The sequence below is a fragment of the Gopherus flavomarginatus genome, chromosome 7 (assembly GCF_025201925.1).
Source record: "Gopherus flavomarginatus isolate rGopFla2 chromosome 7, rGopFla2.mat.asm, whole genome shotgun sequence".
In the NCBI taxonomy this organism is placed as follows: domain Eukaryota; kingdom Metazoa; phylum Chordata; order Testudines; family Testudinidae; genus Gopherus; species Gopherus flavomarginatus.
In genome coordinates, this window is record NC_066623.1 from 28,656,481 (window position 1) to 28,675,337 (window position 18,857).

At 38.6% G+C, this 18,857-nt stretch overlaps 1 protein-coding gene across 4 annotated transcripts in view; it reads left to right on the plus strand.

The window, feature by feature from the left end:
• Nucleotides 1-18,857, plus strand: part of TENM2 (teneurin transmembrane protein 2) — a 2,274,099-nt gene that overhangs the window by 1,692,913 nt on the left and 562,329 nt on the right. Inside the window, exon 1 of one of the 4 annotated variants that reach the window (XM_050962495.1) lies at nt 4,486-4,727. The exons of 2 other annotated variants lie outside the window; for them this stretch is intronic. In XM_050962495.1, coding sequence (XP_050818452.1) covers nt 4,682-4,727 — 46 coding nt within the window. In that variant the 5' untranslated portion in view covers nt 4,486-4,681. Of the gene's footprint in view, nt 1-4,485; nt 4,728-18,857 lie in introns of those variants that run through there. One more of the 4 variants, XM_050962496.1, reaches the window with a different exon arrangement.

Here is an 18,857-nt window from a genome sequence, read left to right on the forward strand (position 1 = left end):
GCCTTCCTTAGAATAACAATCTAATTGCATAGTCAAAACTTCCAGGATTTGGCCCTTTCAGCAGTGCTGGACTGACACTGTCAAGCAGCCATATCAGAACCTTTGAAAAAGCCCTGATTTGGCAAGGTACTTAAGGACATACCTATCTCTACGCATGTGAATAGCCCCATTGACTTCACGTGCTCCAAGTTAAGCACATATTTGTTTAAGTCTCTTGCTGAATTTGGACCTAAGAGGTCTGTGAGTGAAGTGTGAATGGGTAAATAAAGCCCTACAGGGGAGCCAGGAATATTTTTTTCAGATAGTATTTTTTTAAAAAATATCTCCCATTTAGTGAAACCTGATGCATTCCAAGATCCATACAAAATGCTCATTCTGATCTAATGTGACAGACCCAAGCCAGTGGGGTACAGGAGTCTGGTAGAGGGCAAATATAGTGGTCACTGGATGAGTAGTTTTCTGTTCCCTGAGTGACCAGAGCAGGGGCTGCACTAGAGTAATCAGGAACCTGCTAGAACCAATTAAGGCAGACAGGCTGATTAGAACACCTGCAACCAATCAAGGCAGGCTAATCAGGGCACCTGGGTTTAAAAAGGAGCTCACTCCAGTCCGACAAGGGGGAGCTAGAGGAGAGGAAGTGCGTGTGAAGAGCTGGGAGCAAGATGCACAAGGAGCTGAGAGTGAGAGGCTGTGCTGCTGGAGGACTAAGGAGTACAAGCGTTATCAGACACCAGGAGGAAGGTCCTGTGGTGAGGATAAAGAAGGTGTTTGGAGGAGGCCATGGGGAAGTAGCCCAGGGAGGTGTAGCTGTCATGCAGCTGTTACAGGAGGCACTATAGACAGCAGCAATCCACAGGGCCCTGGGCTGGAACCCGGAGTAGAAGGTGGGCCCAGGTTCCCCCCAAACCTCCCAACTCCTGATCAGACACAGGAGGAGTTGACTCAGACTGTGGGGAAGATCACTGAGATGAGCAAATCTGCCAATAAACGCAGGACCCACCAAGGTAGAGGAGGAACTTTATCACACTAAGGATAAACATCTTCCCTGACAGAGACAAGCTATATCTCGTATCTTGGCACAATATGGATACAACAGCACTTCAGACTTCCCTGACTGGGTCAGTTTATTAACATAACAGTGGAGTTTGGAGAGACAGGATGTAAAAGTGGGAAATAAACACCCCAGGCAGAGAATCTCTCCCTCCCTAACATTCTTCCTTTCTAATGTAAATGAGAGAGAGAGATTACCTTATATACTCAATCATAAGTTGGTTCATTTGTAAGCCGACTCCACCAAGATGGATAAGTAAAAATGGAAAATTTTTATAATCCGTTCATAAGCCGACCCTATAATTCAGGGGTCAGCAAACTTTGGCTCCCGGGCCATCAAGATAAGCTGCTGGTGGGCCGAGATGGTTTGTTTACCTCAAGTGTCTGCAGGCATGGAGGTAAACCTAAGTAAACAAAGTGTCCCAGTGCACCAGCTGCTAACCCTGACGGGCCAGGACAGCAACTGGTGGGGAAATTTTTGGGGAGGGAGAAGCTGGGAGTCAGCTTCCCACACATGACCCCACCCCTAGCCTGGGACCTCCACACTCTCTCCATCTCATCCCTTCTCACCTTATCTGGGGAGGGCCGGGGAGGATGTCTCTGACCTGGCTGGAGCTGCTCCTGCAGGCTGGGCTGCGCGGCCGCAGCCTGCTCTGGCGTGCCAGACCGGGCAGCGTGGACACAGCATGTTCTAGTGGGCCGGGTGGCGCAGCCACAGCCTGCTCTGTGGGGCGGGACTGAATGGCACGGGTGCCGCCTGCCAGCCCCGGAGAGCAGTGTGGCCAGAAGCAAAAAGACTCCGGCCCCGTCTCTTCCCTTCTGGCTCTGCTGGCTGTGCTGCCTCCTCTTTATCCCTGTTAGGGGGAGGGGCTGTGTCCCACCTCTCCCTCTATATACCCACTCATAAGCCGACCCCCTTCTCTGGTGCTTCCCTTTTTTACTAAAAAAAAGTCGGCTTATGAGCGAGTATATACAGTAGTCTGTGTGAGTGCCTTTAGACTGTGAGCTCTTCTGATAAGGACTTAGTTATTTTCTGTCACAGTTTACAGAAAACCAGGTATAGCACCATGTACAGTTATGATCCTCCTCTTTTCCTCCTCCTTTCCTAGAAGGTCTACTCAGCCAGTCCCACACTCAGCTACAGCCGCCTACTCATCAGCTCACCAAAGCCACTCATCCCTGCAAGCTCATCCCCACACCAGTACAATCAGTCACTCACCCATAACACACACACAAATACTCCCACAGCCTCTTACTTCCAGTTGTAGCTTCCAGCAGACATGGGGGATTGATGCTAGAAAAGAGGTCACTCCTTGGGGCAGAGAGGGAAACCGAGAAAGTACCAAGAAGTATGAAGAGCAGTCATTTCCTAGATAGCTTCCCTTCAGTGGTGTAGAACACAGGAAAACGTTTCTTGTAGGCCACCAGAGGGAGCACCAATGTGCTGGGTTGGGCTGGGCTCACAGACCTGGAACCTGGAAGAGAAGTCAACAGAACTGCCCTGCAGGCCATATAATATATATATTTTGCCCACAGTGCATTCCATGTGCTAGAGTTGCTAATATGGGATGATAGCTGTTCAAGGGGCAGTGGAGTGAATCTATCTTCATTATCTCTCTCTTTTAGGTACCTGGTATTGCCAAACTCTAGCATTAAACATTGTTAGATTGACTTGCAAAGCATGGGAGAGTTAAAAATAAATTTGGAGTCTCCATCCCGCAAGTTTGTGACCCACTGGAGTTCAAGTTTTCAACCTTTCCTCGGCAATCGTGGGGGCTAGAATCTTTATTATTAAATCTGAGATTCTCATGTAGTCATTGGATTCCAGGAGCTGGAGCTGTAAGAGAAACACCAAACTTTGTAAAACTCAAATGAAATCATGAAATTGGTCAACACTGGGTATTTATATGGCCCCTATCACCATAGCATGTTAGCCCCTCATATACATCAATTAATTCATCTGCATAACAACTTCTGCAGGGTAAGAAATAATTTAGATGGGGAAGCTGAAGTGTGGGGAGTCTAAGGGCCAGATTTTCACCAGTATTTGTCCATTTAACTCCCACTGAAATGAATTGCATTTAGATACCTAAATACCTTTAAAAATCTGGCTCTATGTAATAAGCCCAAGGTCACACAAAAATGTGTTTCATAGCTGGGAACGGGACCCAGATATCCTAAATCCCAGTCCATTGGCCCCATCCTCCCTATTCTGAATAGAGGTAGGATGCTTACTAAACCCTGAATGAGACACAGGGAGGCAGCTGCAGCAGGGACAGGATTTGTTTACTTTTCCATTGCCCCCTCAATCCTGCCTCCCTGTGCAACAACATAGTCCTCCTGTGACCTAATGTCCACTCTGCACACAGGGAACGTGACCATTGGCCAGTTGACTAGTTGCCCATCGGCCCGATTTGGTCCTGTCCTTATATTGAAGAAGGTATAAATGAAGTATATTAAATAAGACGCTCTAACAGTATGTTAAAAAGGGTATTAAAAGCCCATACTACATGAAATCTAATCCTACTTTATATGAGAATGTTGCACATGGACTGCTTCTAATTACAAGGAAAGTTCATAATCAAATCTGAAATTAAAAATTGTTTCCTAATCATATTTCCCAATTCTAAACCTGATCTAATGGCTAAACCTGATTTAATGTTTGACACTGTTAGTCCTAGATCAGATTCCCTCCTCTCCCACCACCTTCTAGCTTGATGTAAAAATAATAGCGTGAATGGAGAGAATATCTGTAATATCTGTTCTTTGACAGACAAGTTCAGCAGCGCTAATATTTTTGTTACTGTGTAAAACTCAATTATCAACATTAAGTATTAATTCTTTTGTTTACCAATGATAGTTTGTCAGCTGTTATAAGCAGAGTTCCATCTGCCAGTTAAACTATATTGTAAATTGTTGTGGAAATTAGCAACTCAATTTTTTGTGTGTCCAAATGAATGTGTGAACTAAATTGCACATAATGCATTCCTGAAAGAAGAAGAAAAAAAAAATCACAGGTATACTACACAAGCATATGCCAATCAGGCAAAAAAACAGGCACACATTGTGATTATCTCAGTTTTCAACCTGGAAGAGATAAGAATGTGTTGCTAAATGAGAGAGGCAGTATGTCATGCTCACTGAGATAAAAACAGAAGCTGCCACTTTGGCTTTATTCTAAGAATCTTTGTTTGAAAACTCCCCAATCTTTTCTTTATTCTCCCTCATATTCTCATTCTCTCTCTCTCTCTCTCTCTCTCATTGCTTTCTCATTCTCTCTCTTATTGTTCTCTCTTTTCCTGCCTTTGATGCACATACGTTGTCACATTTCATTGACTCTCCCCTCTTCTCTGTTCTTACACTCACGCCTAGTGGTGCTTTAGCCAGAGCGTGCAGCCTCTCAGGCGAGTTTTAGTCATGTGTGAAGCTCAGTTTGATCGAGCGCTCCTTTTCTGCCTTTTCATTCTTGCAAAAGATTAAAAGGTGGCGTCACATCGCTCCCCTGCTCCTTCTTGCAGGAAGGACTTAAAAGGGACAACAAAAGCTAATCACTTTCAATAAGCATTTTCTTGCAAAAAAGGGACTTAGCTGTGCAATTTGAGGCTGTTGGTGAGGACTGGGAAGGCTAGAGATGCTTCATACTGCTAACAAGGGAAGGAAGCCTTCAACTGAGGCAGGTAAGAAGTATCTGAATCTGAGTGTTTTACGGAGTGGCTTAGTCAAATCGGTAGATTTTCATCATTTTGTAACTGAGGAAAGCATCTACAGCAAAGAGCAGCAGAGATCTTGTATCGGCTTCCTTCCATTCAAGATGTAAAGTACCTGTAATAATTGTGATGTACTAGAACATGCCGTAAATTCAATTGCAAATGGATTTGTGTAGAAGCTGCATTTACACTGCATGTTTGTCCTTCTGTTTTATTTCAATGCATGGGAGACTAGAAATGGAAAATGCAGCTTTTGTGCAAGCAGGACTTTGCATAAGGCTGAATTCAGTGCTTAAGGGGAAATCTCAATGTGCTGTTCAGTGTCTAATTCCAGCTCAGAGTCTTTCAACCTTGCAGGCACCTGACATTCTGCAATTTGTTTCTAACAACTGAACGTACACAATTAATTGTAATTATTTAAGGTTTAGAGTAAAATCTAGAGTGGAGTTTGTTGCAGTGATAGTGATTTGTTTGCCTGACATTTCGTCAGAAGAATAGCTATGCCCCTTTAGACATATTGTAAAACCTAGTTCATGTTTATGTACTGTTAATAGAGATTAAGTACCATCCTGAATGAAATATGGAACTAAAACTCATAAACTGCACCCGTGTTTAGTAAAGCAATCACAAATTAGAATGCTGAATTTATGTCAGTTGTCAAATGGAGTTAACTCTGGAAGTGCTGTTCACAAGTACACCTGGAATACTATAAAGGGATTTCCATATAACAGCTATTGAGATGGACTAATTATCATTCCAAAGGTCTGAACTTTAACCTGTGTGTCTGAAATAAAATTATAAACCTTAGTATCCCTAGTTTTCAGAAACATGCCTTAGTGTGATGGTTGAAAGGGATTTAAAGACAAAAGTAATTTCACAATTAAATTATGTAAAAATAGGAATATATATGCTATGTAAAGCTTTCTCCATTCACCATGACTAAAATGTTTAGCTATTGCGATCTTTGTTTCAATTCCTCATTAATTTTTTGGAATCCTGTGCTCCTGCATTTTATAATCGCTGTCCGTGTGCATGACCTAACACTTTTGAATAAGAAGGATAGTATTCTATAAACACCAGGATTATTTTTTTTCTCTCCATGGTAATGCAAAGATTCCATTAACCTCTCTTGATAGTCAGACCTTTATTAGTGATTTCAAAAAAAACAAACAGCATGCAATTGTCAGGGTTACCTATTTGTAAAAGTACGGGTATATTAGTAAATTAAACTGCCATTGGAAAGAGAGGTATAATAAGATAACTTTATAAGTTCCCGTGAAGTAAACATAATTTGACAGGTAGATTGGAGCATTGTTGACCTATGAAGAGGCACGATGTAGAAGGAAATTAGTAAATTTGGTAGACAAGTTATTGGTCTTTATGCAAGTTTACACTAATGCTATGATAGACGGGTGCCGATCACCACATATTTTGTAAAAATCAGCAGCGATGCTTTGTGCATACATTCACATAGCTGATTTTACAAGATAGGTAGCAACAAGCCACCATACATCTATGAGTGGGATCGAGTCCCCAGGGAATTCTAGTCTCCCTCCCATCAATGTACAGGGATTCATATGCATTATTCCCTTTACCTTCAATGAGAGATATCCATGCAAATCGCCCCATATTTGAAGGTGTGCACTGGACCCCGTAGCACATTGTAGGAAACTCCAAATGAGGCAAAGTGTCAAAAACTTTCTTAGGGATTTGTCAGGGATATTTTATTTTATTGTCAGTGAAATTTTATTTAACACATAGTTTCAAACTTTGCAAGGGCCATGACCACAGCAGTATTTTTTTTCTCAAAAATTTCATTTAAATTCTTTCAACTAATGCTACTTTCACACTTCAAACCTGCATAAAACTGCATGAACGATCAACTTCTGCTATGCTTATAATTTCTAAGTTAAAAAGGAAGGGAGTGATTTTTTGTATCTCAAACTTGAAAGGATCTGGCTATTCCTTATGTAGTGTTTTAAAAGGATGCCTTCATGCTGTCTTAATGATGTTAATAACATAAAAGGTTATATAATCTTGATAATAGGTTAACTTTACATATCATTTAGTCAGTTATAATACATCCTTATGAGAGAGCAGATCTGGGAGGTCAAAAGCTTGGTGCAACTCTGGCAGCTTAAGCCAGTAGTAGTAACTCTGCTTAAAACTGAATCGCACATCATTTCTCTCTCATTTTGGCAGATGCTAACTCTGCCCTACTAAACATTAACTGCATGATTAATATAAATAGCAGCATTTTATTGATGTTCCAGTAGATGTAGCTGGAGAGCAAAAGAAAGATCATTTTTATAGAGAAATAGAAATGCAGTTGGGTTCAAAAAGCAAAGAAAAAAATCTCAAACAATACTGATAGTATTTATGAAGGTTGCTGACTGATTAATTATGTAAGATCATTACATTAGAACACCATTTTACAGGGTGATTTTTAAACTGAAGATGAGTTAGTGGTATTATTCCAGTTTTGTTGAATACATGATAGGTCTGTTTGCTATTTGAAATTAAAAAAAAATTGAGGCTACTGAACATTGCTATTTAGAATGCAGATTTTCTCAGAAGAAGAGCTGAAAAAGTAATGATCAAACACATTATAAAAATGTGCACCAGTTGCTAATATGTAATGAAATGTTAAGAAATTAAAAGCATGCAACCTCTAAACTAATTTAAATGCTCTGAGGCTGATATCCTAGTGAATATTAACTGCTTAACAGAGCAATGTGTAAAACAATCAAAAGGATTTAATTGCTTGCTAGTAAGGGTCTATCATTATATAGGTTTGAAAAATAATAGCATTGCCTTCAGAATAGAAAAGATAATTAAAAAGAGAAATTATGAGCAAAATTTCAATAACAAAAGGCAATGTACAGAATAAAATAGGTAGAAACAGGATAGCTGATAGCAAATTTGAGTACTGAAAGCTGTGGTGTCCTATGCTGAAACTACTATGTTAGTAATCACTCTGATAAAATGACAAAGCAGTCCCAGAGGAGCAGTGGATTCTACTATACAGACATTAACTGATGCAATTTCAGGCAACCACTGACCTCTATCTGTGGGAATATTTATTTTTGGAGATGATAATCAACTAACAGATTTCAAATTCAAAACAGTAATGCATTTTTTAAAATATAGGATACATTTTTGTGTACTGCAAAAACCTTTTTGCCTGGGTAAAAGTGTTGCCATACACTTATATTATCTTGTGTATCAGTCAGTGCCTTATCTGAAAAGATTAGTTTGGGATAGGAGTGGAGACTTGGGGTGAGATTCCTTTGCATGAAGATCACCAATATGTTGAATTTAATACAAAATTTTTTGTAGGATGGTTTGATTTAATACCCAGTCATTTTCCGTGCTAGTATTTTGTACTTTTGCTTATGTGAGCAAGAAGTGTATAGTTAGAAGAGATATGTGTGGTAGATCTTTATATTTTGCATATTTTGTAATTAACACTGTAAATCAAGTGTATTCAGGAATTGCCCATTATTTTGTTTTAATTTTGGTGAGTGTACTTTGTTTTTCACAGATGCAGGCTGAACAATTCCCTTTGTCTGAGATATTTTTGTATGACATATTTGTTAAATGGACACATTTAACATAGCCGCTGTTTTTTCTTCAGACTGCGCTTTTTGTTCCTTTTGTTTCTTTAGTGTGTTTAAAGACGCACACACACACACACAGAGTACTCATTAATCTTAAATAAAATGTATTCATGCTTTTTAGTTTGACATTACATAAACGAAATCCTCATCCTGTGTCTCATGCCAGTAGTTTTGGAACCATTGGAATGCTGCAAACATTGACCCAAAATTTTGTATGCATTTTTGTACATGTTCATTTTAGACTTGCAGATCTCTCAGTGTGCACAAACTCAGTTTGCATTTGTGCAATGGAAGAAATGTGCATCTAAGCTGGGAATGTGCAAAAGTGCATAGGCACTTTTGTTCATACCGCTTTTTAAATGCACGCCATTATATCTGTAAATGCCACAAGAGTGGGTTGCAAACTCAGTTGTCATGTACTTGTGTCTTTCTTATTTTGCTTTATTTCATATATGTCAATTCCCTGAAATGGTACAGAATTCACTTTAAATGGCCATAACGTATTATAAGTTAAGAGAATTCTCTGTTGAAAACAATAGGAAATTCTGCTTAAAAGCTGATGACACACTCTAGCACTAAGGAATAAACTTTCTTCTTTGTATTTTTCTGTGTTCTCAAACTCATAAGGAAGAAAAAAAATCAGCCCACCCTAAACAATTGCTATTTTATGTGGGAAGTGGATAGGTTTTACTAAAGAATTCTTTAGATTTTCACAGATGTCTATAGCAAAAATAACATTACTTTGTTAGTGGGATTCTATTTCTGAATACACTATAAAGAGCTTAAAACAGTTAGTGTAGAAATTATCATGGCTGTCATAATGCCACACCTGTCAACAATAGTTGCTACTTAGTCTGTGTGTGTGTGTGTGTGTGTGTGTATACATGTATAAGATACATAAATTACAGCAAGTTTTAACTAGTGTACATTATGTAGACTATCCCATATCACTTGAGAGCTGGATGAAAATACAAACCATTTTCTCTCCTGCACGCCTTATTTTAATTCTTCCCATTTACTTGCCCAATGCTTTCATCTGCTTACTATTGTAATACTTTCAGAGATGGGGTCCCACTCTTGGCAGTCACACTTAACACTATCAAACGTTATAGATATCACTTATCATACACGATTGCTTTCATAGAAGCAAAGTACGGGGAGTATTATTGTGATTAGTGTTCAATTCAGTTTAGAGTTAAATTTCTGGATGTTTATTTATTTGGAACAGAAATTAGTTATGCATAGCTCTAATGTACACTGGAAATGCTTACTCTATGCACTGTATATAGTATCTGGGAAGCTTGAACTGAATGCTTTTATGTAACTCATACCATCCTTTCATCTAATACAGTGGACTTAGGTCCAATTCTAGCCATTGTATAAAATACATTGTAGTTAACTGGGTTTTTTAATCCTCTATGTAAAATTTGTGAAGAGCCACAATGCCATAAAGTTCAATTTCTGTATTTTGCTTGTACGGTATTATTAAAACTCTTCCTCAAACTGCAACTCACAACTGGCCCCAGATCATGTAAAATTTACATCATGTATTATGATGTGTAGTATGATGTAAAATTCTGTAATAACCTAATGCAAAGTAACCTATTAGAAATCAAAACCTATGGTAGGTTTTTTCTGATTGTTCACACCAAAATATCTTTATGCCTATTTCATACCATGGAATAATGTGAAATGAAAGGATCCTATGAATAGCATTTTTGTGGCATGTTACCAATATTGGAAACAAACATTACTGAGTAAATTTTCAGTGCAATACTGTAGGATTTCATCTACGTGCCTTAACACTGTATATTCTGCATGGGAAAAAATGTTCATTTAACAGGATGAACATATAATCATTTATTTATTTGTGATAATATTTTGATTATTTATATATGACCAACGTGTATTATCAGGTTTCGATTAATGGTAACCTTTTTGGTGTTAACACAGGCATGAAAGGAAAGCAGTAATTCTTACAGCCCCATATGTTCCCCTTTATTAATGGATTAATGTCTATTTTGAATAGGCTTTATTTGATAATGTTTGGCTCTTTACCTTGACCCTTTCTCTTTGAACTAGATGTCAAGCTCAAAGTAGGCTTTTATACAAATTCCATCTAAGCAGCACAATAGAGGCAAGGAAGCTGCCACAAGATGTTACCATTTCTAAAAAGTGTTGACTCCAAGTTGTGGGTGGCATTTCCCCCCCCCCCTTTATGCATTTAACAATGATCTGGAAAAGTAAGGAGAATTAGAACTTTACCTTTCTCGTGAAACAAACAGGTTTTGATTCTTAGAAATGTGATATATTACAGTGTTTATATCGAGAGTCACATGTAACGCTAAATCCCCTCCATGAGGCTAAAAATTAAACTATCTGTGTATATCTTGGTGGGGCAGTTGAGGGGAAACAGGCTTAAATATACCTGGTAAAAGATTCTACTTATATAGTAAATACACAAGAAAAAGAACCATTCTAAACCTAATGCAAAATGGGCTAAGTAACTCATGCAGGAAGTGTGTGTGTTTACACAGATTTATTATAGCATGTAGCGATATCTAGGTCTAGCACCAAAATGCACACACACACAAATAAATGTATAGATGTATACACACACACACACATAACATATACACATATAGTCTCTAGAGGTCAGTAGAATGTAAGGAATGGGCAAATGTTCAGCTCTCTAATATTGAGACCTGGAGACAGAGTATATCAGTTGTCACCTCTGAGAAAAGATAAATATTCTGTTAATGAAATTTCGAAGTGAAATAATTAGTCACAGTTAACAAAAAGCCAAATGAAAGAGAAGCATGTCTGTCTTGTTGGGGAAATTAGTTTAATCTATTTATTTTAGGCAAATTCCTGATAAATGTTCATTTATGTGGCGAGAGCCTTGACAGAAACCCAAGCTATAATTATTGTATAATAGTTTATTATAGTGTATCTTCTTACCACCTTTTTCTGAGATGGTGTTTAGAATGACTGGAATAAAAATCGAAATAGTCTTTTGTGACATGGCTGAGTACTCAGCAAAGCAGGAACACAATGCAGACAATATAATTTCTTTTCACATTTATCCATTCATCCTCACCCATTCTTCATAAATTGCTAAAATTGAATATTCTAAGTGACACAAATCTATGGTGGTTTGAGGGTGGATGGAGCTGCCATTCATATTTTCCTTTTTGGGGGGAAAAACTCTGTTTTTGAGAGACTTTTTTCTCTACTTTCAAAAGCTTTTTTTTCTAACTTGTTATGATTATTGGTTTAGTTTCATATTATTAAGCTAAATTTCCTCCGAGAGGGTTAGCAATGCAGTGGCACAAGGCTTTCATCTCTGAAGGAGTTGGTTCAAATTACAATTTGTGTCACAAGTAGAAATGAGTTTGGTGTCCCTAGTGGAAATTTTGTCCATACCTTAAAAACACAGTAATTCCCTACTCAAAAGAGGTCAACGAGTGGAATGGCAGGACTGATGCAGTTCAGGTTTGGGTTATATTAATATGGAGCTGCAAGAGAGGTTTTGTATTAAAATTCAAACAGGAGAAAGTAGGATTTACAGAAGTTCTGATTTGGATGCTGACTTTTGCATTGCAAGAAAATTTTCTTTTTTTCAAGTGAAATTCTGCTCAGCAGAGAAAATATATGATGCTCTGAGAAGAAGGAATAAACATTTAAATAAATTTGACTAAGGCTGGAACACATAGAAGTGCCGTGCGCTGTGGTTCTGTTTGGTCCATAGGAATACCATAGCACACCTTATCTCATTAGAAAATTGCATTCTTATTAAGTAGGCCTACCTAGGAAAAAAACGGTGAATAAGGGCAAAGGTCATTATAAGAAAATTGGGAAAATTAGCTTTGTGGAACTTGGTGGCATTCTGTTAGTACAGCAACAATTCAAACATCTTATACTTGATGCACAAGGTGGACTTTATGCACGACTACTTGCAGGACATTTTTGTCCTTTATACCATTTCTGTTGCTCGGCAATCAAGTGATCAGTCTTCAGTGGCTGTTGGCTCACAGTCTCGTTCTGTATTTTCTTTTAATATTTGCTAAGAAAAAGCAGAGTTGTCATAAGTTCTACAGTGATTGAACTTTGAAGGTAAACTTAGTCAATACCTGCCTGCACTTTGCCTGTGCTGTGCTTTACTTGCAACAGAGCTGTTTAGTCATTTGTTTTCATAGGCATTGCATTTCCTCCTCCACCACAATGAGCAAGGTTACAAGGTTTTGTTTCTTTATAGAATAAGTAATAAATAGTGAAACTGTTCAGGATACATAGATAACATGGAAACATAAAGTTAAATATTAATTGATAATAGTGCTATAAAGTCGTACCTTGCATATGTACATGGGAAATTTCACAGCATAATAATAAGTGTAATTATACAATTATAATTATGCATGGAGGCTCTTATTTTGGAAAAAAAGTGGAGTTATATCAATAGAACTATAGTGGTGATGGTATTATTTATTTATTATTACAGTCTTGTTTGTAAATTTGAAGTAATTCACTGTTGTTTTTTTTCTCTTTCTCTTCCTCTCCCTCCATCCCTTTTAGTTTGTCATCCTTCTGTGATACTTGAGACCTTTTTTGTTTCCCGTTTGTTGTATGTTGTGGTATAAGATGTTGATATTGCGTAGCTCTTGTATTTGGACTTAGGCAAGTTATCCCTTTCAATTTTACTAGGTTTTTAGTTATTTTTATTAGAATGCCCGGGGGCTATCCTTTGAAAACTAAAAATCTGATCTGGAAGGCTGAAGAGCTCAACTGTCAAAATAGTTTGCTAAGCATTTTCCTTGCTAGCAATCTAATTAATTGATAAAGATATTATTCTGACTTCTCCCAAAGTAGTTTATGAAATCAAAATTTTAAATTGTCATTTTTTGCTTATGGATCACTTACTGCAGATGATGCAGGACTAACAGCTTCAATGGGCAGGGTCTAACAGAACTAGCGCTCTGAAGATAGACAGTCCTGCAACATGCTGAACACTCTTTGGAGATGCTGAGTGCCATCAACTCTGTGGCATGAGCAAAATTTGAGTGTGATCAGCATCTCATGGAATTAAGTCCTTATTTTCTCTATGCTATAAAAGGACTAAAATGGAGATAGTCGCAATGAATATTTCCTGTACTGCAAATACATTCACTGTTCTGTATATGTTTGGCAAAATCTGACATAGCCATATCAGATAAATGCGTTCAAGACAAGAGGAATGACTTCTTCATACAACACACAGGTAACCTCTGGAACTCACTGCCATGGGATGTTATGATGGTTAAAAATATAACTGGATAACAAAGACCTAGATAAGTTCGTGGAGGATAGATCCATCAATGGCTATTAGCCAAGATGGTTAGAGATGCAACCTCATACTTTGGGCAACCCTAAACCTCTGATTTCTGGAAACAGGGAGTGGAAGACTGGGTGGATCACTCCCAAATTACTCTGTTCTGCACACTATCCCTGGAGCTCTGGAACTGGCCACTGCCAAAGACAGGATAGTGGGCTAGATGGACCTTTGGTCTGACCCAGCATAGCAGCTCTTATGTTCCTGCATTCTCATTGAAGTGCATTGGAGTTCTACATGTACATCCATGGTAGAATTTGGACCAGATCAACTACATGTATGGAACACCTGAATGCCAATTAGATTTGCACATACATACAATCCTACAGAAGAAGGTTGGGGAGGCTATATGGATGGGAAAGGTGGCTAGATAGAATATTCTCTCATCCACATTGCATAGCTACTTCTCTTCCCTGCTTGGTTTGCATCTCTGCTTTTTGTGTCCCTGGGGGAAGCTGCTTAGTAGACCTGAAAGCTGTGGTAACAAGTGCTTTGTGTGGCATGTTTTGCCCTTTCTATGCAGTGGAGCTTGCAAACAAACTTTCATGGTTAGTCACCGCTTCCATGGGTATTAGTAATTCCTTGCTGGTGTGTATTCCAGAGATTGGTCAGGGAGTTTGCAGGCTCCCAGCCACAGGAAGCACCTGTTTGTGAGATGAGGACAGGGAGCAGATCTCAGTCCTCTGTCTGAAATCCTGACCAATCTCCTTTCCTTATTCACACAGCCACTGATCTTAAGAGAAGGATTCACTGGACAGTTAACGCTTTGAGAGTCATGTGTCTTGGGAGGCCTGAACTCCCCTTCAGTGCAGACTATGATGTACAGGTGCAATTTCCATTATGAAATTCAACACCCATGCACATATGAAGCCAGAATTGGTGCCTAAGAGCCCTGATCCTGCACTCAGATGTGAGCAGGTGAAGCCCGATTACTTTAAATAAAATTGTTAGGATATACTGGCAAATGTTCTGGTAAACCATGTAAAGTAGCAATATCAATGAATCAAGCATAGGATTGTCTCACTTTGGGTGGTATACACTGAAGGATTTTTTTAATCTGAAGTATATATTTTTGCTTACTTAGAGTTGACATGGCCATATTTATACGTTTATGAGCAGCCAGCCAACAAATGACTGTAATTTAACTTCAGGAGACTACATTTTGTTTTAGATATAGGCATACAAGGCTCTTGTTGACCTCACAGAGGACTGGGTGCATGCCTTTGAGGGCAGAATTTAATTGCAAATATCTCATACTGGTTTTAAAAAATCATCAATATTCAATGGGTTAATAGTCATTTTTAATTTCACCCTTTAAATTGTATAGGAAGAAATATTAGTTATGAAGAGTTGTGTGCTCCTATCTGCATGTACAGAGTATATACATGTGAATCCAACATTATTATCTGTGCCATCATGTCTTCTATTGAGATAAGAATAGTTGGTTACTGTATTTCTTCTTAACAAGAGAAATGGTATTTTTAGATAATAGAAAGACAAAAGTGCTTGTCTTATGAAAAATATCAACTCACTCAGAATTATATCCATACTGCAGTAACCATGGCATCCTTCATATCCAAAGTATTCTGAAATGACTCTAATAATCAATATGACTATAAAATAATAAATTGTTCCATTAAATTATTTAATTCTCTCTCTCTCTCTCTCTTTCTCTCTCTCTCTCACACACACACACAAATTAACAGCACCCCCTCACTCTCAACACACTATTGATTTGGATGCATTTTGTGATCCCAATTATGGTTGTGGATTTGTTAATGTAAAATTGGTAATTGTTGGGCTTTGAAGAGGGATGCAGCATCTTCAGCAAGAGCTTATTAAACTGTAAAATATGGATTGCCTTTACCCTAATGGCCTCTGAATCCTATTACCATCCCATTAGAGAGTGTGGGATTTTAGTAATTCTGTTGTTGTTTCCAGTGGGCAGTGACTATAATAGGGGAGGGCAGGGGTTAATGCAATTCATCTCCTTTAATACTTGTAACTCTGAGTCTCTTATCACTCTGCATGGTTTCATTAGGTTTCTTTTTTTTTTAAATGCCGACAGATTCTTTAAGCACCTCAAAATAAAAAAAAAATAAAGAACTTGAGATTTCCTTAGTTATCTTCATTTTGTAAACAGAGGAGAAATGAATAAGTTGGTATGTAAACATGTTGCAAAATAGGCTGCAGTGTAGAAGGGTTTTCAATTACTGTCATTATGCCAAGAGCTGTACTAAAATACCTCTTCAGTCAAGATAATTATTATATTATTATTTATTTATATTGCAGTGGCACCCATAATGTACTAATCATTTTTTAGGTACACAGAAAGGTATCATACTTGCCCCAAAGAATTTAACAGTCTGGAAGAGAAAAAAACAGAGTTGAGGAAGTGGCACAGCTAGTTTCACATATTATTTTTGTCTGTTGGTCTGTCTTTTTGCACAAACAAACCCACAACTACCCTCCTACCTTGCAGTTATTAGTTAGCTAATTTCTTACAGGCTTTCTAGCAAAAGCACACCTTGAGGAGGGATTTGATTGAGGGTGCATTAGTTCAGAAAGAGGATGCTGTGTGTAGAGGCCGTTGGCCCTTTCCAGTAGCGGATGGGACCAACATATTGACTGCAACAACTGCATGGGAAGCTGGTATAATATTTCCATGTATTTTGTGGAGATTCTTTGACAGCTGAGTTCCAAATGCTGGAAGGAATTGCTTCTAATATTAGAACAGAATCAAAATTGCGAGATTTCAAAATGACATTGTTAGATCACTTGAAAGAGAGGGTTGTCAATGGAACTTTTAATATGCACTTTATCTGATGCTGATGTGCATGTCAGGCTGAGTTGGCATCCGAAGTTTTATTCATGAAAAATGTTTCTAGCTAATACATTTTTTCTTTTAAAAAAAAATATAAACAGCAGAAATTACTTTGCAAAACAAATTAGTTTCCCACAGAGAAGCACTGAAAGGTGTAACCATTTTCCTTAATTGGAAGTAAGAAAGCATTACAAAGGCTGGAAAGTTCATAACTTGTTTTTCCTCAGGTCTCGTAATGGATCAAAATATCTGGGTTTGATGCACCACAGTGTCACCTGTAGCTGCAACTGCTCCTTCTGCTGTGTGATTGACTAAACTCTTATGCCCAAATCAAAAAATTTGGTGAGAGAGGAATGGAAAAAGATGGGTCTTTTGAAACACAATTAGTGATGCTCACAGGATGTGTTGGTCACATATAACTATATATTTATGTGCCCACATGTTTGATCATAAAATATATAAAGGCAAAATAGAGTAAAGCTAAATCTAACACTTCAGCTTCAAAGCACTCTGCAGATATTAACTCCTTATGCCTTACCACACCCCTGTGTGGTGGGATCCTCCATAAGCTAAAAGGCCAAATCCACGGCTGTCAGGCATTGCAAACAGGTAGGTATTTGCCACACAAGTGGCAGTCTGGGCACTGAGATATATGATTTCCCCAGGTGCTACTGGTACCATTTGGCTTTGTGCGGAAAGGGCTCAAGGGCTTCCCTCTTCCTCATCTACTTCCAGGCCACTATGTCAGGGCTGGGGGAAAGAGACTCAAGGATTTCCCTTTCTGTGGGTGCTACACAGGCCACTATGTCAGGGCTGGGGGAAAGAGACTCAAGGATTTCCCTTTCTGTGAGTGCTGCAGGTCTGGTGAAGGAGAAGCTCTAGAACTTTCCCTCCCTTTTTCTCCCCCTCTGTTTCTCCTCTTACTATCCCCTCCTCTTACTATCCCCATGGAAAATGAGGGGATAGTGTGTGGGATGGAGAGAGGAAGTGTTATGAGACAATAGAAAGGCAGAGACTGAGTGGTGTAGAAGAAGTGATAATGAATGAGAAAGGAGAGAGGGTCAACAGAGAGGGCAGAAGGAGAAGGGATGATTGAACAAAGGTAGACTGCGGAGAGGGGTGATAGGGTAACAAGGAAAGGAATTGGGAAGACTGCACACATGGGTTTTAAAACTTGCACTTGGGAAAATCACTTGTTCAGCATGCAGAGAAATAGAGGAATATTGTTTGCAGCGTAGGTAAGTTATATTTGCCTTTCTTTACAAATATAAAAAGAAGCCTATGTGATTTATCAGTTACGTGTTGAGTGACTGTTATAGCAAGGGCTACACCTCCAGGCCTCCTGGCAAACTAGTACTCTGCTTAGATCTCTCCCTCCTTCCTGTTATCACTTATTTATGTGTATTGTGGCAGAGCCCACAAGACTGTATCAGGTCAGGACCCCATTGTGCTAAGTGCTCCACAAACTCATAGAAAGAAATGGTCTTTGTACTGAAGAGCAATCTAATCAGGGGTGCTGGAACAATTTGTATAACGGGAGTGCTGAGAGCCATTGAACAAAAGTATAAACCCTGTATATGATGGAAACCATTTCCAGGCAGGAGGTACGGCAGCACCCCTAGTTCCAGCACCTATGAATTTAACTCACAATAACATAAAGTTGTGTTATCTGATTATTGCAAGCTGCTGTTTGGCATAACCAGCTAATAGGAGACTACTTATCCTGTGAAAGAAGTTGACTCCTGTAACTTAAATTGTTTGATAGTCACTTGATTTCAATCACCAGGATCTAGATAATTATGTTAGAGTAAGAAAAAGAGTATTTTGTGTTTGTTAGTTTGAATTTCATACTAATTGGCATGGATTACTTGATTTCAGATATCAATATTGTTTCTTAGCTCAAATGTCACAGTTGCATCATTTTGCTCTATGCCTTAGGAGAGCAATTAGAGAAACTAAACTCCAGTAAAAATACTAATACCACTACTTTATTAATATGGATATTTTCCAAAACTGATTGAAGGCAATAGGCATAGTTTAGCAATGGTTTCTCATTTTTATCTTGAGAAATAATAGGGAAATGGAATATGACAATAGCCTGGCTTTCCTCAAAACGTAATATCAATGAAAGTGAGTATGCATGGCAACCATCACAAGGTAATTACACATAGCTTGATGCTGCATTGTGCAGGTGCAGAGTCTTGTGCATAGAAGTGCAAGTGAGGAACAGGAAAATGAGAGCAAGGGAGCGTGACCCTGCAGAGAGATGACACTTTTGAAGTGCTTAA